Here is a 23,366-nt window from a genome sequence, read left to right as displayed (position 1 = left end):
GCAGTGGAAGCGATGCATCACTTTAATGTGTTGCATTTCAACCCGCGAGGTATAAGGGGTCAGATCGCGGTTAGTGTGTTTGAATGTCCGAGTTTATATACAGATCAGACCTTCTGTGCTGTTCGGAGTTCGCGGTCAGTTATATAATAGTTATATAATAAAGACGCTATAGCGTGAACTAGGTGAACCGGAATTTTCTTTACCACCAGAAAGATGTGAAATGAAGATATCCAGCGATATTATTTTATGGCATGTCAATAATAGATTCTTAATGTGTTTTCAACAATACCATGATAAATATTATTTTTAATTAATTAACAAGAATTATTCCATCATATTTACTAATGTATTATTGCAGCATATTGACTAATGTATTAAGTATGAGCGCGATGATTCTCGATACTGTTAATAATCGAATCAAATACACGTAGCAATTCCCCAGCAAACATGCCCATATCGGCCCGATATCGGCTAAATGATGGAATATCGGCAGAGGTTTGCCGATGTTGGGCCGACATCGGACCGACATTTATGTTAAACAAAAAATATTTTGTTAAGAGATGAGAACTTTTTGCAATTTTCCATTTTAGTGAATCCATCTGGTTTAATAACGTTTGATTAGGTCGCATATTATTCAATTTATATTTATAGGACAATGTCGGCCCGACGTCGGCCCGTTGTTATAAAAATACTTATAACTCCACAGTTCAAAGTATGATATCGGCCCAACATAGGCCCGATATCATAATTAACACTCAAGAGAAAAGGTAACTTTGATTATTTTCTTTTTAATTTCTTGTTGCGTTTAATTTAATTGCCTATGTCTCTTTTAAAAACCGTGAAAGATAGGTCGCATATTATACAATTTATATTTATAGGACAATGTCGGCCCGATGTCGGCCCGTTGTTTTAAAAATACTTATAACTCAACAGTTCAAAGTATGATATCGGCCTAACATAGGCCCGATATCATAATTAACACTCAAGAGAAAAGGTAACTTTGATTATTTTCTTTTTAATTTCTTGTTATTAAATTTAATTATTATGTCTCTTTTAAAAACCGTGTAAGATACTTGATATAAAATCAATATTATCATGTCCAGGAAGAGTAACCGTTGTTAAAAGGAAATACACAGGTTGCTTCCCTTGGCTCTTGTGCAGTGAATCTGCCCAGGCTTTGGAAGTAAACAAAATAAAGTATGTCAACTAAATTTATATCACATAATGTTATAAAATACCTTTCATTTAATAAATATATTTGTCATATTACTTTTTATGTAAATATGCGTTTGAAATATTTGACTTTAAAATATATTCAGTCCTGTATGATCATACAAATAGGCGCGCGACAAAGCTGTATTGACTCAATTTCGAAATTATCAAGGTAGAACTTTTCTGTCCTGGATTTTTTTATTTATTTTTGTTCGTAAACAATTTTATTTGTTTATTCACAAGATTAGACCATTTTTAGAGTGCTGTTTTTCTGAAATTGCTATCTGTCATCAAATGTCACATGTTTTCGCGACTGTTCAATGTTTGTTTAATTTCATGAATGAATAGCTAGTCAGCTATAAGTTGTTTCATAAAATTCTTTCTAATAAATTTTGGTGAAACTGAGAACACTCCGTGTATTATATTAGCAATGTCAAAATCAAGGGATAAAACATACTGGCACTCCTACAGACAGGTAAAAAAAATTGTTTCTATACACTTAAATCATGTTTACAATGCTGAGGAATCATGTTCCAGTACGCCCAATGCAACAGGCCATTTGGCAGCTATTTCTTAGGTAATTACTTATTGTTCTTTTAGTATGCAACATAAATTAATGAACTGAGAGCTGTGTACAGATGCTTTGTGTTTCTTTTCAGGTAAGCCATTTGTCTGTATTGGGTGGCCGAAACCGCGCTGATGTGTGCCGGCGCATTCTGAAGCATTGCATTTCAAATGAGGTGGCCAACCAGTACAGCTGGCATGGGAGGAAGAAAAAGGCAGTATTTGGAAAACTTCCATTGGCTGATGCTGTGCAGAGTAAGTTGTCATAGTATGTGTAAAAAGATAAGGTCACAGTTAGAACTAATACATAGTGCCAGTTACGCAGTCTCGGTAGTTTTCAGACTTTACTTAAGGGGTCAATATAAAAAACCGGTTCTGTATACAACCCCGCATTCTAGGCACCTTTAATAACTATGAGGGGGGTGTAGGGGAGGTAATGCAATCAAATGTCACAATAAGGTCTTATATCGAAAACCACAATCACGTCTGAAATTGAAATTTCATGTACCTCGCAATTAATGTCGCTATATATTTCCTTGTATGAGACTTAAAATAAATGACGTATTTATATATTATACTATATAAGGTACCCCTATACACCTTAATTCGTGTTAATATCGGGTAAAAAAGGGTATGGAGATACATTTATTTAAAGTGGGAACCCCATGACTAGTGCTGCAACAATACGCCAAAAACCGTATTGCAATATATTGTCAGTTCAAAAACCCGTATTGCAATATATCGCAATATATTGCTAACTTGTACCAAAATTATAACTTGCCAATTACCCGATAATCCCATAAATTCCAATTTTAAATCCAATTCTGGTAAATATTTACTTTAAATGTGCTCAAGAATAATAAGAAACACAAACATTCGCAAATTTTCTTAAGTATCAAATACATTTTTAGCTCATCTATTTTTTGAAAAAAAATTATGAGCTATTGTCATCACCTCGGCGTCGGCGTTGGCGTTGGCGTTGGCGTTGGCGTTGGCGTTGGCGTCGGCGTCCGGTTAAGTTTTGCGTTTAGGTCCACTTTTCTCAGAAAGTATCAATGCTATTGCATTCAAACTTGGTACACTTACTTACTATCATGAGGGGACTGGGCAGGCAAAGTTAGATAACTCTGGCGTGCATTTTGACAGAATTATGTGCCCTTTTTATACTTAAAAAATTGAAAATTTTGGTTAAGTTTTGCGTTTAGTTCCACTTTTCTCAGTAAGTATCAATGCTATTGCATTCAAACTTGGTACACTTACTTACTATCATGAGGGGACTGGGCAGGCAAATTTAGATAACTCTGGCATGCATTTTGACAGAATTATGTGCCCTTTTTATACTTAGAAAATTGACAATTTTGGTTAAGTTTTGTGTTTAGGTCCATTTTATTCCTTAAGCATTAAAGCTATTGCTTTCATACTTGCAACACTTACTAACTATCATAAGGGGACTGTGCAGGCAAAGTAATGTAACTCTGACTGGCATTTTGACAGAATTATGTGCCCTTTTTATACTTAGAAAATTGAAAATTTGATTAAGTTTTGTGTTTAGGTCCACTTTATTCCTACAGTATCAAAGCTATTGCTTTCATACTTGCAAGATTTATGAACTATCATAAGGGGACCGTGCAGGCAAAGTTATGTAACTCTGACTGGCATTTGAACGGAATTATGGGCCCTTTATACTTAGAAAATTGAAAATTTGGTTAAGATTTATGTTTTGGTCCACTTTACCCCTAAAGTATCATAGATATTGCTTTCATACTTGGAACACTCACAAACTATCATAAGGGTACAGTAAAAGGACAAGTTGCATAACTCTGGTTGTCATTGTTACGGAATTATGGCCCTTTTTTGACTTAGTAACTTTTAATATATGGTTAAATTTTGTGTTTCGATCCACTTTACTTCTTAAGTATCAAGGCTATTGCTTTCAAACTTCAAATACTTACATGCTATCATGAGGTTACTGTACCTGGCAACTTTAATTTTACTTTGACCTTTGAATGACCTTGACTCTCAAGGTCAAATTATTAAATTTTGCTAAAATTGCCATAACTTCTTTATTTATGATTAGATTTGATTGATACTTTGATGAAACTACTCTTACCTGACATACCACAATAGACTCCACCCAAACCATCCCCCGTGCCGTCCCCTCCCCCCCTCCCCCCTCCCCCCCTCCCCCCCCCTATTTTTTTTTTTTTTTTTTTTTTTTTTTTAAGATCATCTCACAAATGACCACCACACCCTCACACTATACCCCCCCCCCCACCCCACCCCCCCCCCCCCTAATTTTTTTTTTTTTTTTTTTTTTTTTTTTTTTTTTAAGATCATCTCACAAATTACCACCACACCCTCACACTATACCCCCCCCCATTTTTTTTTAAAAATGGTTATGTTTGAAATACCGTCCAACCATCGCACCCAAACCCCCCCCCCCATCGCCCCCCCCCAACCCCCCCCCCCCCCCCGGATTTTTTTTTTTTTTTCGCTTTTTTGGAAGATAATGTAATAAATGTCCACACCCCACACTATACACCCCTCTTCACTCCACTCCTCCCTCCTTTGTGATTGAAAATGAGAGTCCCTTCACCTTTAAAAAGAAAATAGATGAGCGGTCTGCACCCGCAAGGCGGTGCTCTTGTTGAAATTGTTACTATTTAAAGATGTGATGAAATAACGTCCAACCGGGGCGTTTTTCCCACTGAACATGCGTAATTCAGCTGACGTGATGTTCCCGTTTTTATACAACACAAAATATACCCATACTTTCCATGCGACGTTCTACATGTCTGTATAATTTTCACGCGCTTTTTATTGAGACAAAGGATAAAGCACTTTTTATTTGACGCTATAATTTTTTATTGTCGCGTTAGCATTCAAATTTGGAAGCGTGTTTCCGAAATTCGGATTACAAATAATGCTCAAATCAGAATCGAACGAAACATTTACAGCTGTGCGCAATTAATTCAACGATAATCTGTTCAAAAGCATCGAATGAATGCTCCCATGGATGTAACAACGCTTCTCCGTATAATACACTTTTTAGAATGCTATTTTTACGTAAAAAATAATTTACACTGCTTTGTTTTGTTTACCTTTTTATCATTATTTCGAATGGCTTTTCTAGACGAAATGTGAGTGAATTTTTGTAAAATTTTCGTACCGGTATGATGAAAATCATATCGCAATACAATATGCGGATTGCGTATTGCGATATATACCGATATACCGGTATATTGTTGCAGCCCTACCCATGACCCATTTCTTAATCAGAGACCCCGTAACTGGCCATATGTGTGAATATATATATACATACAGAATTGCATCCGACTGTTTTCCTTTTTCAAAAGTAGTCTTCATATTGAAATTTAAAAAGGGTTAAGAAATAATATTGGTTTATAAACTGCCCAGTATCGTTAATTCTTGCAACCCTGCTTGAACATATAATGGATATAGAATAATATGAGCCTACATGTCATTACCATTTTCAGAATCTGTCATGCGGTCCTTGAAATGCACAGCTGCAGAAGTTGAACATGAGTGCAGGGAATGGTTTAGAACAGCCTCTGACCGTGACGGTGGAAGAAAACAGAGGACAGCCAAAAAAAGTGATGAACCGTCTTAATGAATTTTAACTCGTGTGTGTTTTAACTTTTAATTTAGTCTCTTGCTGCAATTTGTTATGATGTAAAGGTCTCTTTGAACTTGAAATTAATTATTTTACACAACTTTTCTTTTAATATGCATAATGATGGAAGCAGTGTATATATTTTTTTGTTTGTTTTTTTGCCTTTATTACCTAAATAGCTGTAACTCTGTGTGTTACTTAGGTAAACGTAACTTTTCAATATATTCTTGTTCTAATTGTTTTCATTTGTCTTTTTTGAAGAAAACAAGTTTCATGTAGTTTGTATTAATATTGAAGACAATATTCTCGTAATATTTTTTATTCAAAACTTTCTTGAAATGCCCATAATTTATGTCTAAGTTCAGGGGACATACAAGGTGTTTATTTCTGAAAATACTCAATTATAAAAACCAATTCCCTCAATTCATTTTGAATTTGATAAGTGACAGAACTCAATTATTTTTATTTTCAAGTGATCATTTCCTGGTGAAAACAACAAATACTTTTAATATAAGTTAGTTTAAGGTATTTATAACCATATGTAAATAAGTCCCAGTAAACTACTCAATTATATATCATTCAGCAATCTATTGCTCTGTCCTACTGCAGTGTATTCATTAACAAATACTGGCTGCTTTATACTGCATAACATTATTAGTTCTCTTTAAAGGAATGGTCTGACTTAATGGCTTTTTTTTTCAGTATTTTGGGAATGTGACCCCATTCCATGAAATTGGGAAATGTTGTGTCAATATATATATTTACCTGCAGTTCAGAAAAAGTACAACTGATTAACTACAAGTCTTATTCCACATTTCACAGCTAGTATTTACCATTTAAGACTATTCAACAATAAGGAATTGCTTGACTTGATTTAGGGGGAAAAAATGTGTTCTGCCATTGAGAACATGGCCCATTACCTTAAAGTGAGCTTTCTAGTAACTTGTACATTTACATTTTGTGCCATTACTATGTTGTGTTTTTTTTGCTGGATAGCAATTTGCTGAATTTACTTGTTACAATTTTTTTGTGTATCGTATGACTGCTATGTTGTATTTTGCTGACAAGTCTTGTTACTATTTTTTGTGTATCATATGACTACATTGTTGTATTTTGCTGACTAGTCTAGTTACTATTTTTTGTATATCATATGACTACATTGTTGTATTTTGCTGACTAGTCTTACTTGTTACTATTTATTGTGTATCGTATGACTACTATGTTGTATTTTGCTGACTAGTCTTACTTGTTACTATTTTTTGTGTATCGTATGACTACTATGTTGTATTTTGCTGACTAGTCTTATTTGTTACTATTTTGTGTGTATCTTATGACTACTATGTTGTATTTTGCTGACTAGTCTTACTTGTTACTATTTTTTGTGTATCGTATGACTACTATGTTGTATTTTGCTAACTAGTCTTAATTGTTACTATTTTATGGGTATTGTACATTATCCAGTTTAAAGAAAGGGTTATTTTATTAATTGCCAGGGTATATAGACCAGTTTTGATAATATGGGTGATATGAACCATTTATACATGCATGTTTGGTAATTTTCCATGTATACAATATGCGTGTTGGATACGTTGGTTTTCTTCATAATTCTCTATTTGATTTTCATTTGCTGAATATTCTATTACCAAAATACAAAACTCAAGTCATTTGGTCATTTAACATTTTGTTTCAATGTGTTACTTTTTCAGTTTCTGTACCTGTAGAATTATAGAGACTGTTTAAATAATTTCTTTTACATTTGTTGTTAGTCAATGTATATATTAATTAATTTTACACCATTAGAATAAAAATGTTGGAATTAGTAATAAATCAGTTTAATATTTTCAGTTTCAAGACAGTAGTATAATTAGCAAATACTGTGTTCCAGTTTGGTTGAAAAGAATGTAAAAATAAAATGTTGTCTGAAGAAAATTTTCTTTCATTTATTTAAGAAACTGTTTTAGGCCCTTAACACTACCAACAACAATTAAAAACAATTGAGGCTAGACAGGGACTGAGGAATGGTTAAAAGTATGTCGGCACCATGCTGGCTCAACAAGGTATCGCCGATATACATACCAATGTCGGGCCAACATCGAGCCGTGGTGCACTCCCGATCTCGGGCCGATATACATACTAATGTCGGGCCAACATCGAGCCGTGTTGCACTCCTGATCTCGGGCCGATGTAATTACCGATGTCGGGCCGATATACATACCGATGTCGGGCCAACATTGCGCCGTGTTGCACTCCCGTTGTCGGGCCGATGTAATTACCGATGTCGGGCCGATATTGAAATAAATATCGGGCCGATATCGGACCGATTTAAAATGTTTGCTGGGTCCCGATAAACCACTCAAACAGGTTTGTTCGAAGAACGCGCGTATACATATTTAAAATATGTACGGAGACTTCGCGTGTGGCCGGTTGACTTTGGTTTTCTTTTTTGTATCTATAGGTTTATGACCAGCAATATGTAATAATGTAAAATAAGCCGCGAAAACTCCGCGTAACATCCCGTACTGCGTTTGATGCAGCTAAAAACTGCACAGAAAAAGATATTAGCCAGCCTTGATCTCATTCATTTAAATCTTTACCTTCCATAAACTCCAACCACAATCAACGCCGTATATCTTTTTTAAAGATATTTCTTGTTTCTGATAACGTATCAATCTTTATTACTTCCCACGCGTTGGATACAAAAAAGGGAGTTAATTGCAATACGCATTTATCACTGCGCCAACCTAGCTACCAACCTTGAATGTGTAAGTTCAATATATCTCGCTTCTTTTATCTGATATATGAGGTTGAGCTGTGCCGTGTTTAATTATCTATTTGAAGTTACAGTCATGTGATGTAGGGTCATACATTTTAACTGTGGTAGCACATGGTATTCTTTTGAAACAATACAATATATGTAACGCGGCTAAAATAAGTGTCAAGGATTTAAAACAAGATTACACCATGTAAGTACTTTTAAAAACATAATTAACTAAACTGAATTTGATTATGCTTAATTATAACAATTACTGATACAACCAAATCAACGACGTGTCTTACAATATGTAAATATACCAATTTTATACTCAACTGATAAGTTTGCATAACATATAAAGAACAGCAAATCAATCATTTATTTACATCTTATTAAATTTCTTAATTCAGCCATACCTTACTCATTTGTTGTAAGTAACCAAAATAACGTTTTTAACGTTTGTGCTTTTTTTCTGTATATAATTTGTATTGTTATATTATATTAACCGGGTGCTAGTTAAACAAGTTTATTTACGTTTTACGTTTTATTTAGTATTCAAGTATTCAATTCTTTAAAGAAAAATCTACGCAACGGAAAACGAACTAAGTTAATAAATTGCTATCAACATGTAAAACTGTAAGACATAAATACGGCATGTGTTTTCCATTGCAAATACTGAGAAAGAATACATGTAATGTTATTTTCCGATAGCTCTAAATATTCCTCTATGTATTACTCTATTTACTATTTGGAATGTTTGCTGAACAGTCAAAATATATAGTCGAGCTTTTTCTTTTCGAATACTGTCATTTTTAGATGGTCGCTTTAGCGACCGTTTATAGTGCTTGATGTGAAATTCAGGTCGATACGGCCTAGGTATGATTAACCCAATACCCGCTTGCGTATCCGCGCAAGAAAGAGTTGTATAATTTATGCAAGAGGTTTGAGTTCTCCAATTATGTGTATTCACAAATGGAAACATTATATTAATATCGTGTTACATTCAATATTTTCGAACGGTGTTTTATAGAAAAGAATCAATAAACAATGATCGTATTGTACGTGTCGCGGAGGAGATTGTTTATGAATGATTAAAATAGTCCACTTTCTGCTGCGTCTGCGTGACGTAGTATTTTCGCTCAGCTCATTCATAACTCTGCGGCTGGCGATAAACAAAGGGAAGTCCGGGTGAGAATAACGCACTAGTATAAGGTTACGCTTGTTTATATTCACAGGTCTCAATTAATAATACGTTGACCACGAGTTCAACAATTATTACAGGGATACGATAGACAACATAAAACATGTTTCATTATCGCTGAAACTGTTAAAAAACATTTAAATATAACAAGAATATTCTCTAAAAATGTAGTCTTGCTGTTTTGAAATAAGGTTTGGAATTTTGGTTTCTAAATAACTTAATTCAAAACAAAAGTTTAATAATAGTGTTTTTTACTTGTTAGTCGCATATTTACCGCATTATAATGTGTGTTATAATAGGCAAACCATACATTAGTAAAATTCAATCTGCCTTCGCACATAGAAGGAATGGGTCAAATGGGTGCTGCGTTTCCTTTGCTTACTTCAGTTAGAGGTCAATTCTTTACGTAATAGCAACCACAAGGCTCCGGCTTCAAAGGAATTGCGGAGCGATAATAAAAGTCGTAGTCGCATGGTATTTGCGTTTAGCGTCCTATTTGGTCACGTGGTTCTTTTTTCGCGGGTGTTTTGGCATTCATGATATGAGGCTATTAATAGATGCGCCTGTCGATAAACAAAGGAAAGTTTACGGGTTATAACAACGCAATAGGTTACGCTCTCACATACAACTCCATGACGTAGTACAGGTCGTAAATTGAGAGATTCGGGAAAAAGTTGACGCTTATTTATATTCTCAATTATAAAACGTTGAACATAAGTTCAACAATAACTTCAGCGATACTGTCAAATAATGATGAGAAATTGGGTGAAATATTTGGGTTTTCTTTATGTACGAAATATTGACAAGTATATCAGTAGCGAGTATGCATTAACAACAAAGGGGTTACAATGCTGTTGACACAAGCCTTAGGCTGTATTTGCATTATTTATTATTTGTACCACAACGCTCATTAACGTGTGCATACTTGAATAGTGACTTCTCCAGTAGGTTGAAATTCAGCCAATCAGGAACAAGCACGTATAGAACACTGACCAATGGGATTCATAACTGAGTTTCACGGGTCAGATGTTAGAGGGAAACGAGACAGTTAGCGTTTAGGCTTGGAGGTGTACGGATCGAGAAAGATACGATCATGTAGCTATCAGACTGTATTTGTATAACCGAAAATATTAAGTATGTTAGACATTAAATTGGACTAGAAACTGATACATGGTGTTGTTGAATATTTTATCCTGTATTATGCAGAGAAATTAACATAAATAGAGCGGCACGAGAAAATGGGAGTTAATGCAAAACTCGTCATCTTGGCAATTCGCGCATGACGAGATATCGAATGATAGGCTACGTACCGGTAATTTAAGAGTAATGAACATTGTTAGTAACTATGTGTCGTCTATGAACTATGAACGATTACGGGACAATACGATAGACAAAAACAAAAAAAATGTTTCATAATCGCTAAACCCGAATATAACAAACCATTTATAATAATAATACGAATGACCTGTTTCATAACCTTGTTTATGCTACTACAGCGGGTATTTCTAAAAACGTTCTTTGGTTCTGAACAGATAGCGGCGATCTTTTGTAATTACGGGTGATAGTAACGCAAAAGTAGAAGGTTAGTAGAAGGTTTCGCTTGTTTATATTCACAGTTCTCAATACATAGACAGTTGGATATGAGTTCATCAATTACTACAGGCATACTATAGGCAACCTCGAAAATGCTTTATAATCGCTAAAACCGAAAACAACTAAATATATTATATTAAATATATTTATAACAATAAATGTCTTTTAAAAATGTAGTCGGCGTATACGCTGACTTTGAAATAAAGTTAGCAATTTACTTTTCTAAATAATTAAATACAATTAAACAAAAGTTTAACTATTGTGTTGTGTTTTTCACTTGTAAGCTGCATATTCACCACATGAAATGTGTGTTAGCATTGCCAAACCACACATTAGTGTGAGTAAATAAAAAATATACTACTGGAGAGCACTTCATATGTGTCCTCATATGCCTTGTTATGAGTATCTTTCTTCACTATCGAAATATATCGTATGTTTATATTTGATTTAAACGCAGTTTTCTTTCGACACATTTAAATCACACGTCAATAGCGCCGTCATGCGAAAATGGGTCTTATGCGTTTCGGCAAGCGTTTGTTAAACCCAACATGTGCTTTTGCGCAGTCAGGCCATAGGCGATGCTGTTCGCTTTAAACTCAATATGTTATGTTTCTCCTTACCAAAAGGAGGGATAGCTGAGTGGGCTATTTATATGATGGGCGCATATGCAATAAGACCCATTTTCGCATGACGAGGATCATTACAAATCTCATTGCGAATTGAAAATGCCACATTTAAGAACAATGCTTTTTGATACAAAATTTAATTCAAAATAGCAAACTTGTTAATAATGGCAGCCTATCCACACATTAAGGAATGATTTCCAGACGTGCTGACCAAGTACGGAAAACATTGTGGTATGATAATTAAACGATTTTCTCTTATCGTGACACTATACTATTTTGCTAATGATTGTTTTCTCATCTTGGAGGCGAAAGTGAAATTCTGCGATTTGGATTGTAACGCGTAATTGTAACAGGGCCACAATTTGTGTCGTTTGAGCATACAGAGAGAAGTCCGGAATTCCTTACACTGAACAGTGCTACATCCTTTGAATTGAGCACATACGCATTGATGTAGCAAAAATTCAGAGGTTGTATCTCGAATCAGCTTATTAAATATTCGAAAATATTCATGCGTGTCTGTTGGCGTTATGTAAAAGTCACTAAGATGAAAACTGAAACAGCTACGCCTAAAAGCGCATTAGTGCTCTATACCTATGTTTTTGTTAGCGTTGTTGACACCGTGTGAACTGCTCGGGTAACAAGTAAAGCATAAACAGCAATGTTTATATACTTTTATTCCTCCATATACAAGCTACGAAGATTATTGTATATTTTGAATTTGTATATGGTGTCAAAAATCAAAAGTTTTGTACACGGAACTTTCATTATGAATTTATATTCTTGGTGAGATAGTCATTTGATATTAAAAAATATTCCTTTAATATGATGGTGACTGCAAATTTTCTTTATATTAAGTTCTCATAACCATTTTCATCATACTTTCTATGCTTTCAGAACTTCCAAAAAAGCATGTTGTTTTTATTTTGTCTTAGTTATTTCTATGATAAAAAGTGCACACACAATTCGACCCGTGCGCTATGACACACACTTAATAAAGTTGAATGGCGTGTTTTCATTTTAAACTTGCGATTGATTTTCAAAAATGAATTGCGTGTTAAATTTTGCAATAGCGAACATCTTCAGTGCCTTCAGCGCTTTGATTAAACAAGTAAACGCCAACAACGCGCTACCGAAGTTAAATGTTTTCAGCTTGAACTGTGTCATTGTATACACACTAGTAATAATATATACATGTTTGCTTGGACAGCTTCTAGCCGCACTGTTGCGCAATCAGATATGATCATCTTTTACAGTATATAAGCAGAAACGGCATTGCTGAAACGGTGATCGTTCAATACGGCGTATAACACGTGATCGGTTATCGTTGACAGTTATTCCATTTCATAATCGAAAGTCATTATCTTTCAACCGAACATTCGATTAAGCGGACAGGATTAAATGGGCTGATAACGATAACGTTTATTTGTCAATGAAATGTTACAGTATATTGGAGAACCAGCGATCACACATGTTGCTTCGGACCCAAAATATATTGTGTGATACATTTATAGTTATGATTCAAATATATGCTGTATTAATTACATTCTCTGTATAAACATATAGGCAACATATTAAATTAAAATATCACATCGGCGGAGCTTTATATTTTACTACGCATATACTGTCAACTCATTATTAATCGTATGGGTAAAATTTGCATAGAGTTATTGGGTTTACAGATCCAGAAGTTTTAAACAGCATACATCCATTAATAACCGACGCAAATTCCTCATGTATTTTCCAACATCACAAATCTGCGATTTTAAGTGTCCATGAACAAAGTCATTTTTTAAAGAAAAAACAAACCAAAAAATGCAGTTCCGACGAATATAACTAAGTTTACAGTTATATGCAGTATATTAAACTTAAAATATCATACCGGTGATGTTTGATATTGATAAAAGTAAACATTGGATATAAAAAGCGCAAATATAAAAAACAATAATACAAGTAAAGAAATACAAATAAAAATAAACTGGGCTCGAACCACTGACCCCTGGAGTAAAAGTCTAACGCTTCAACCGCCCAGCCATCGGTACTCATGCACTGAGTGATATATGATATACTTTATATACGCAATCCTTGTATTGTCACAAAATATAACGACTACAACAGAACTATCCATAGGATTCAATCGTGTCGCGTTGCAACGCTTTATAATGTTCATGTTGTTAAATCGTCGAAAGATGCATATAATGAATATTTTAGAGCTCGGAACCTTTCCAGTATTACTGTTTCCCTACAAATATCATAACGACAAAGAAAGTTTGAGAATTTTAAGCATAGTTTTTTGTATATTGTCAATTTATCAAAACGTGAGAAGGTCCCTTTAAATAGTTATTTATGTGTCACTGCATAAAAGCAAGTGAACGCGTGTATGCGGTGCGTAGTTTAAGTAATACCATATGCTACAAATGTGTATATAGATGGTTCTGTTGTGTACTCTGTATGTAGAGGGTTCAGTTGTGTACTCTGTATGTAGAGGGTTCTGTTGTGTACTATGTATGTAGATGATTAATTTGTGTACTCTGTATGTAGAGGATTCAGTTTTTATTAGATTACACATTTTTTACAGAAATAAAATACAAAACATGTGATAATAAAGTATAATCGGGCTCATTTAAAGACAGGCATACAGACGGACACATAGACACGCCATCCCTTCTTCTTTCTTCTTATATTGAATATGTATTTTCGCGGATAAACTACACTTTCTCCGTTATTGTATTGTCATACTCGTCTAAAGTGAGCCATTTTAGCGCACGTTGTCTGTTGTCATAAACATAGTTGTGCGTTTCATTTCAACGACATATGCACGTTCGCTCAAGTTAATGTTGCGACAACGTATATACAAGGCGTCACGTAGCATTGGTATTAAAATATGTACATTTATTAAAACCTTCCATAAGAGGTTTGTAAGCAAAAATCCGATGAAAACTGTTAATCAAGTCCAAATTAACAAATGTGTCTTGTTCTGAGAAAACTGGGCTTAATTCATGTGCGTAAAGTGTCGTCCCAGATTAGCCTGTGCAGTCCGCACAGGCTAATCAGGGACGACACTTTCCGCCTAAACTTGATTTTCGGTAAGAAGGGGCATTCTTGAAACTAAAAATACCATAAAAGCGGAAAGTGTCGTCCCTGATTAGCCTGATTGCGACACTTTACGCACATGAATTAAGCCCAGTTTTCTCAGAACAAGACACATATTATAACTTCTGTGACAGCAACGTTAGCAGAAATATGAGCCGCCTTGTGGAACATAGTGCCTAATGCGTTTGCGGAAATTGTGATCCCATGTGTTTTGTTCTGAGAAAACTGGGCTTAATGCATGTGCGTAAAAAGTCGTCCCAGATTAGCCTGTGCAGACCGCACAGGCTAATCAGGGACGACACTTTCCGCTTTATGGTATTTTTAGTTTCAAGAAATGCCCTCCTCACCGTAAATCAAGTTTAGGCGGAAAGAGTCGTCCCTGATTAGCCTGTGCGGACTGCACAGGCTAATCTGGGACGACACTTAACGCACATGCATTATGCCCAGTTTTCTCAGAACAAGATACCCATATTAGCCTGTGCAGTCCGAACATGCATTTCAGTGACGACACTTCTCGCTATACTTACATACATATAATATATATATATAATGATAATATAATATATAAATATTCGTTTAAAGGACGTCTCTTTTAAATGAATATCAATTGAAGGCTATGAATGTCGTCCATAATTAGCCTGTGCGAAATACACAGGCTAATCTAAACCGCACATATTTACACATGCATTAAGCCCAGATGGCTTAAAGCTATGCAATGCAATTCAACTTTTTTTTCAAAAACATCCCAAACTAGGATAAGTACGCCACACCACAAATGTTTGTAAGTTAACTTTTTATGACATACTTAGCGCATTTCCCACTTCAATAAGCATGTTCAATCTGTATGCAGCATTTTTTTCTTGATTTATTATGAAACAGTTTACTATGCGATTTAACAAAGGTTTGTTCAATTATAGTATAATATTGGTTATAGCTCAACCTGCATAACCTTAAAGTTGGGTCGGTACCAAAGGTTAAGTCTGTAGAATGCAAACAGTTTTTATGCTACACAAAAAAATCATCATCACTGAATAAATTGTCAGCTTTAAATAACACGCGAAATAAAAACCCGACGGACATGTAGAGTATTTAATTACAGTCAAAACCCGATGGCTCGAACTAGCAGGGACCGACAACAATAGTTCGAGCCATCCGATTTCTAATATACATTTATTTACTAACATAAGTCTTCAATACATATGCACCTCCAGTTAAAAAGTATTCATACTGCCTTAACTCCGTACTACTGCGCACTACTTTCTACTTTAGAATTAATACAAACGAAATATATCCTTCATATTTTTTAAACCAATATGCTAAATCAGTTAAAGTTTGAATCAAATAAAAATCAAATAAAAAATTATATCAGCATTGTTATACGTAGCACACATACGAGTACATGTAACAGCGCACTTAGAAACAACTCATGCATTCCTAATTCGACGGCAAATTTTTCTTTTGTTGTTTTTGCCTCTTTCTACTGCCGAAATGGCGTAATATTTTTATGTGTAACCTTTATCGTTTAACTTTCTCTTTGTCCCTTTACATTCTACAGCTGACATTTTTGGTAGTGCTGATTTATATACCCACCCGGATTTGGTACCCGGTTCTTTTCTGGATTGCTAAGCAAGAAGCGAGTCAGCCGTTTCAGCCATAATAATACTGCGTCTACAAGAAAGTCAGATTTTATACAAAATGCCATATTTTACTCAAATCAATTCACGATCGAGTCGATGCCATGTTTGCAACCTGTGTGACATCAAATATTGCCTGGCTTTAATCAAAAGATCCTAATCGATTTACACTTTTATGCAACCTAAAGCGAGTTCGAGCCAACCTAACAAAAGAACGTGTGAAAACTATGGCCGGGACTGTGAAAACAGTTCGAGCCATCCGATAATTCGAGCCAAGCGAAATCGAGCCATCCGAGCAAAGTTTATATGAATATATAGAAATAAAACATCGGTGCTTCGAGGAGAGTTAGAGCCAACCGGAAATTCGAACCAAGCTAGTTCGAGCCATCGTGTTTCGACTGTAGTTTATTTCAGTCACATTCACATACATGCATTTAAAATAGACACAGCAATAATATACAGTAACATCATATACATTACCGATCTTTAAGAACTATAAGTGACTATTTGTACGTTCAATATATAGTGTATACGAAAATAACTTGTCCTTGAAATTTCAGGAAGTGAATGAAAAGATGATCTCTATAGAGTACATGCCTGCCGTCCGCGATTGCTACGCAAACAAATTATTATTTTTTTGCACAGAAAGCAGAACAACTACCTATTAACTTCTTTATATTTGTTTAAGTATACACTACTTTATCAACGTCGTTATCAACGTGGAAAACGTATTTATACTCGCAAGATGGTATCTCTTCTGTTCACGTATAAGTAACGATGTGAATGTAAAATTCATTTACTGTTTTACAGCGTAACTATGGGTCTCGTATAGTACACTTTTGCATAAATAAGCCGCGCTATGTGAAAAGATGGTTTAATGCATGTGCGTTAGGGGTCGATACAGATGAGGCTGTGCAGTCCGCACAGGCTAATCAGGGACGAAACGTTTCGCCTTTACTTGATTTTTGATAAGAAGAGACTTTCTCTAAACGTTATATATCATAAAAGCGGAAAGTGTCGTCCCTGATTAGCCTGTGCGGACTGCACAGGCCAATATGGGGCGACACTTTATGCACATGCATCACACCCCCTTTTCACAGAGCACGGCAAAAAGATTTTCATCTGAGAGAAAAGGTGTCATGATATTTTTGGCGATTTGTAGGCTTAGAACATAATACTCGTTAAACAAAATATAAAAATCAAAATGTAAAACTGTAGATGCGAAAATGACAATCACTATTAAGTCAAAACGGAACTTCATCATCTACGCGAATGCGAGTTTAGTGTTAAACAATTATATCTCATGACGAAATGTTACACACGTACACAAGTTTTCACATATTGGTGATTCGTGGCGAATCCAAAACTATACAGGATTTACAAACAAGCCAACAGTTTAAACTTACACAATGGTTACTTTTCGTCCGTGACCTACCGGTATATGCACATATCGTCGTGATAAGGCGCGATACACTTTGGTGCGATAAGATTATTCGGGTTGATATTCGGTGTTTACTGATTAATATTCAGTCATTTGACAATAAATCAACGAGTATACGAAAGTAGGATCTGAGCGTACTGTTATTTTTAATTTAAACTTGTGTTCTTATAATTATGCGTACATTTATAAACAACGAATTAAGAGTTCCGATACTAACTCCAGTATAGGAAACTACATGTATCAATGTATTGAAATGTTATTAAAAAAACACATATCGTAATAACGTTGGTGTTTCACTGATAAAAAACGCTTAGTAGATGGTCTTCGGACAAAATGTAGGGCAAACAAACGCATGTTTTCAGACGTATATATTATCGCATACAACCCCATTTTTTAATTCAAATGTTAACAAAACCTATCAAGGTCGACGCATGTCTTAAGTGATATCTAATTAGATGTTTAATTTAGAGTAAAGCATGATGAAATAATTTTAAGGTACCTCTCTAAAGTGCCGACGCTTTATACAAAACTGTGTTGTCTATTCTCAGCTTTGTATCAAATAAGAATACAAGCAAATTGACACATACTTACCATCACTAAATCCCTGTTGAGTAATACAGTGGTTACTGCATAACACAGACGTCATCAGCCGAGTTCCCATCAGTCATCAGGTATTTCGCCCCTTATCTCGGAACACCCTCTTGATGGCGGGGCAGCAGTGGTGATCAATCACTGCTCGTCTGTGATGGCTTCCATGTCGTTTCATTGCGTCGTAGCCAGAGCCAACTGGACGCTCTCTCTGCCGCCTTGCCAAGGGCCCGTACAGAGCTTTTCCTAGCGCTGCCTTTGATGCCCAAAGCTCCTAGCGCTTTCCACACAGATTGTGCAGGGAAGCCCCTACATCCTACTTCTACAGGGAAGATCCAGGTGGTGTACCCTCTCTCTCTGCACATGTCTGCCAGTTCTTGGTACTTTGACCGCTTCCTTTCATTTGCCTCATCAGTTCTTTCTTCCCAAGGGACAGTCAGTTCCAGGAGTATCATCTTCTTTGGAGCTGTTGACCAGATGACTATATCAGGACGTAGGTTTGTTTGAACAACATCTGGGAATACAAGTTTCTGTTGGAGAACAACCTTCATCTCCCAGTGTCTGGCCTCTTGTAGCAGGCTTGTGTTCTGGCTACCCTTTGCCTTCTGTCCTTCCCTGACAAAGTTGATGTAACCTGGCCCTTTGGTGTTGACTTGCCGCTCCTTCCTTCTTTCTTGCTCCAGGATGTCGGCAAGCACTCGCAGGACTTGGTCATGCCTCCATCTGTAACGACCTTGAGAGAGAGCAACAGGACAGGATGAGAGTACATGTGCTAGTGTCCGATATAATTCGCCTCCACAGACCTTATTTTTAATATATATATGGACTTAATGTACTTTATTTTACTGGAAAAACTATTGCATATACATATAAAACACCATCAACAACAGGAAATGACGCGTAAGGACGTCAAAACAACAGTGACACAACTTGTCGATAGGAATGGCCCTAATAAACTGCTAATACAATTTCGCTACATCATAATGCTGTTTATGTAAATATACTTAATCTTCTCAATAAATGTAGTACACTTCGTACAGTTTATTTTCAGCTTCCGTTTATGATAAAATGTGTTATCTGTATTAGACGTTCTTTTCTCTTATTGCTTTTTTCGATTGTTTTAATACCGTACATTTAAACATATTCGTCGACTCTACATTTCGTTCATGTCTCTAAACCTTAGTTCATATTTTTTAATACTGTACGCCAATACATATTCGTCGACACGATGTTTTTTAAATGACTTCTCCGTGGACACGGAAAAGTTCAGTATGTCTAATTTCGGCCAAAAATAACAGATTTGCTTCGGTCATTTTCCTGATGTGTTTGTGTTGAATCCGCATGTAATTTTCCCGATGTGTTTGTTTTGAATTTGTAGGTATTTTTCCCTTAATGTTTATGGTGAATTCGTCGGTTATTTTTCCGATGTGTTTTTATTAATTCTATGGCTCACTCAACCCTCGAAATTACAAAAAACCAATGTCCCACCAATAACAGTGATTTATTATATTTTCCAGATTGACATCGGACCGTAATGGAAGAATGTCGCAGGCGACTCCTGTCTCTTCCAAGCGTGTCACGCTTAACGGAAACAATCATTTTCTGGTTGACGTTTATAATATTGCGCAAACAAACGCGTCAACACTGGCGACGGAAGATCGTATGAACAGAACTTCCGGTACTGGTCGTGATCGGGATTACAATGTATGGGAAGCATCACGTGACGTGGAGAATCCGTCGCAGTTACCGGGGGAGGCTAGCGTACCGCCGAATAAAAACGATGCGTATTCTACTGAAAAGCGATCATAATAGCAAATGGCAGTGCCACGCGTAGTGATGACACTCGGTCGGCGAGTTGGAAACAAGATGAGGAAGATCATGGTGGAACGCGAAGCGCGTTTCGTAGGAGACCCGCGTCGTCGTTGTCAACTACTAGCATCGAAATTTTAAGCAGTTACATGAACACGAAAGGGGCGGTGTGGCCGCTATCGGAGGGAGACCTTGGGCCGGACGACCCGAACAACCCCGATAACCGACCGATCATGTCCCGAGCGAGTTCCCGAGAGCCGACGGCGACATCAATGAGGCCGCCGAGGACGACGTAGAGGAGAAGCCGCTCGTTTGGCGAGAATTGACACTTGATCAGATACTCGTGCTGTTTTTCACAAGCTTCACGAACCTGCTCGGTTTTCTGAGTCTGTCCATTTTTGCGCCATTTTTTCCGCTCGAGGTAAGTTAACGTACTTTAACAAATGTTGTGAAGAGGATTTGCAGATTAAATAAAACATGTATTTCATAAAATATCATAAAGTGACTTTGAGCTGTTACATAAAATAAATCAAACTGTTGTTCATATATTACTAATGTTAAGTCGGTTATCCTAAAAGACATTCGGTAATCGGAACTGTGCAGGTGCGTTACGTGTCGTCCCCGAGAAACACGGAATATTGTTCCATGTGTTTGTATTAGTCGAGTGGCTTGTGTGATGACGTATCTCACGAGAGGCGGAGCCTCGAGTATGATACGAAATAGCGCAAGCCACTAGACTGGTACAAACATGTGTAACGATCGACTTGCGTAATATTCCTTTAATTATATACAACTTTGAATCATTTAAGTGAAAAAAGTTTACGCGTTCATAATTAAACAATAATGCCCTTATAATTTTCTGCTTTCAAAGTGACGTTATTAAAAGTAGTCCGGCTAGTATGGTTATACGGAATTGGTAAACTAGCGAGTAGCATAATACGGGAATTATTTATGAGCGATTTTATTTTACCGATTGATACAACTTGTATTTTTCGGATACATAAAGCAGGTCTATAATAAAGCTGTATATAGATTCACACAGGCTACAAAGGGAAGAGACTTTCGGCGTAGATTGAATTTTTATTTTGAATAGTCATCCATGAAACGAAAAAGCCATAAGAGCGAAATGTGTCTTACCATAAAAGCATGTGCGGACAGCACGGGCTTATCTGGGATGACATTTTAGGAAATGCATAACGCACAGTCTCTACAGAAATTGGCTTAATTAGTAGATGCCAGAAATGAAGTGTCCTCTCTTATATAAGTTTTAAGAACAATTTCTTGACTACTACACAGTGTTTTGGTCATTGACAAGTGGCCAATGAGTACTGATTTATTTCGCTTTTCTCGAAAGGACTTGTTCAGATATGTTATTATAATTGTTTATTTCAAATTTTACTTAATATATTTACATATACAGTTTCATAGTGTTAATAGCTTAAATGATTATATAACACGAAACATATCAAATACAAAGAACATCGGTCACTGAATTGTATACCGGACGCCTAGACGCTAAAACGATCTCACATCACCAATCATGCTTTTGATTTATTATTTAAACGCTATGCCGGTTGTACGCGTTTTTTCTAAACTCGAGTTATATGGCGTAATAAACTTTTCATTAGTTTTCCAATTTCGATTGTTTATTAATGTACATGAATTCATTTTTGTAAGTAAGGCTTCTTTTCTTGATTGTTTGAATAGAATTCGTACATGTTTTCAATTGAATGATACATTTTTATTGGCATTATGCTAAATTGTTAAAGAAATAACTCGCTTTCAGAACTAAACTTATTGCATTTGTTTAACTTACACTAATCACAAGTTTATTTCGTTGCTATATTTCAATTGACATGGTAACTGTTGTCATGCTTACAGGCGGATTTAAAGAACGTTAACACGACCATTTCCGGTTGGATATTTGGCGTATTCGCACTCGTCCAGTTTCTCAGCTCTCCACTGTTTGGACGAATGGTTCGTACCCTGCTTAACCCATTTATGCCTAGTGATGTATCCCATCCTTCTAAATTGGATCAATTTATTTCCAATATTAGGGGTGTCTAGTATATTTGTTTCTATATTTAGACTCTTTCTTACATAAATTCATTTAAGCAAACAGCGCAGACCCTGTTGAGACGCTGTTTGCCAATGCTTTTTTCTAGACGCTAGGCATAAATGGGTTAATTACAAATATACAACTTCTGATACTCTTAAGGTAATAACATATTAAGTGCCGCACATTTAAAACAATCACAATTAAACAACAAATATGCAAACACAACAATAACAATAAAACCACGTAGCACATAAACAAAACTACCACAGGACGTTGTTACTGCGAGTTAAATCTCTTATGGATATGGACTCTTTCCACAGTGCACACTTCACCATTAGCTCTTGTTAGGCATTGCTTATAAATCTTCTCACTTTTCATACAGCTAACTTGTTTAGATTTCAGTGTTTACGCTAAAACATTGCAATATATATATATATATAACAAAAGTCTCTATTAGCCTTGTATTATTTAAACAAAAACGCTGTATTTATTTTTGCCGAAGCTTTCGACCTCACGGTTTTCATCAGCGGCCATTTTTTATTATCAGATATTTTATTATAAACGGAAATGACGTCGTGCATTTCCGGCGTCAACGTTGTTTACGCGCCCTTTTATTAACGTTTATTCTTGCACGTTGATGCCATATTGTCGGTATGTCCTTAGTTTTGACTTCCACAATTGCTCCATGGTTTTGCGGTACTCGTCCGACCCGTTGAGTTTTTCGAGTCCCATTATTTTTGGAAATCACCCATGGAATGTCCATCTGTGTAGAAATGTTCAGCTATCTGGTAACTATGCTGTGTGCAAATACGCGACAGATTCAATAGATGTCGCTGGTACAGAGTTCCGCCTGTCTCTCCCACATACACGAACCTGCGACAATGACGACAGTTGACCGCGTACACAACATTGGATGATTTGCAATCAACATTGTTTCTGACGCTGTACTTACTGCCGCTTGGATCTGTGAAGTAGTCCGCCTTCATCATGTACGGGCAAATGGCGCATCTGTGCGCCCTAAAGGGCCCGCCCATATTGGGCTTTCGGAAGAACATCCTATTGTGCTTTTTGTGCACTAGGATGTCTTGCAGGTTGCAATCCCTTCTGAAGGCTACTAATGGGGGCTCAGAGAACACTTCCTTCACTCTATCAGGCGTGTGCAG

General features: G+C 36.1%; 1 protein-coding gene and 1 long non-coding RNA gene across 3 annotated transcripts; both read left to right on the top strand.

Annotated features, from left to right (window-relative positions):
• Nucleotides 1-662: 662 nt before the first annotated feature.
• On the top strand, nt 663-7,250 carry LOC127858701 (uncharacterized). Of its 2 annotated transcripts, XR_008039023.1 has the most exons (4): nt 663-767; nt 995-1,384; nt 1,872-2,031; nt 5,274-7,250. XR_008039023.1 is itself a non-coding variant. In XM_052395931.1 (3 exons), the coding sequence occupies exons 1-3, from the start codon at nt 1,643-1,645 to the stop codon at nt 5,405-5,407; spliced, it is 339 nt and encodes a 112-aa protein (XP_052251891.1). In that variant the 5' UTR covers nt 1,466-1,642; the 3' UTR covers nt 5,408-7,250. The 2 variants fall into 2 exon arrangements, 1 of the variants encoding a protein (XP_052251891.1); XM_052395931.1 differs by lacking the exons at nt 663-767; nt 995-1,384 and adding an exon at nt 1,466-1,687.
• A 971-nt stretch (nt 7,251-8,221) lies between these two features.
• On the top strand, nt 8,222-22,141 carry LOC127858030 (uncharacterized). The gene is made up of 3 exons (XR_008038730.1): nt 8,222-8,373; nt 19,853-20,565; nt 22,026-22,141. It is a non-coding gene; the product is annotated as an uncharacterized LOC127858030 (long non-coding RNA).
• Nucleotides 22,142-23,366: the final 1,225 nt, after the last annotated feature.

Source organism: Dreissena polymorpha, chromosome 14, assembly GCF_020536995.1.
Source record: "Dreissena polymorpha isolate Duluth1 chromosome 14, UMN_Dpol_1.0, whole genome shotgun sequence".
Lineage (NCBI taxonomy): Eukaryota > Metazoa > Mollusca > Bivalvia > Myida > Dreissenidae > Dreissena > Dreissena polymorpha.
This window is presented reverse-complemented; position numbering and strand designations above follow the sequence as displayed.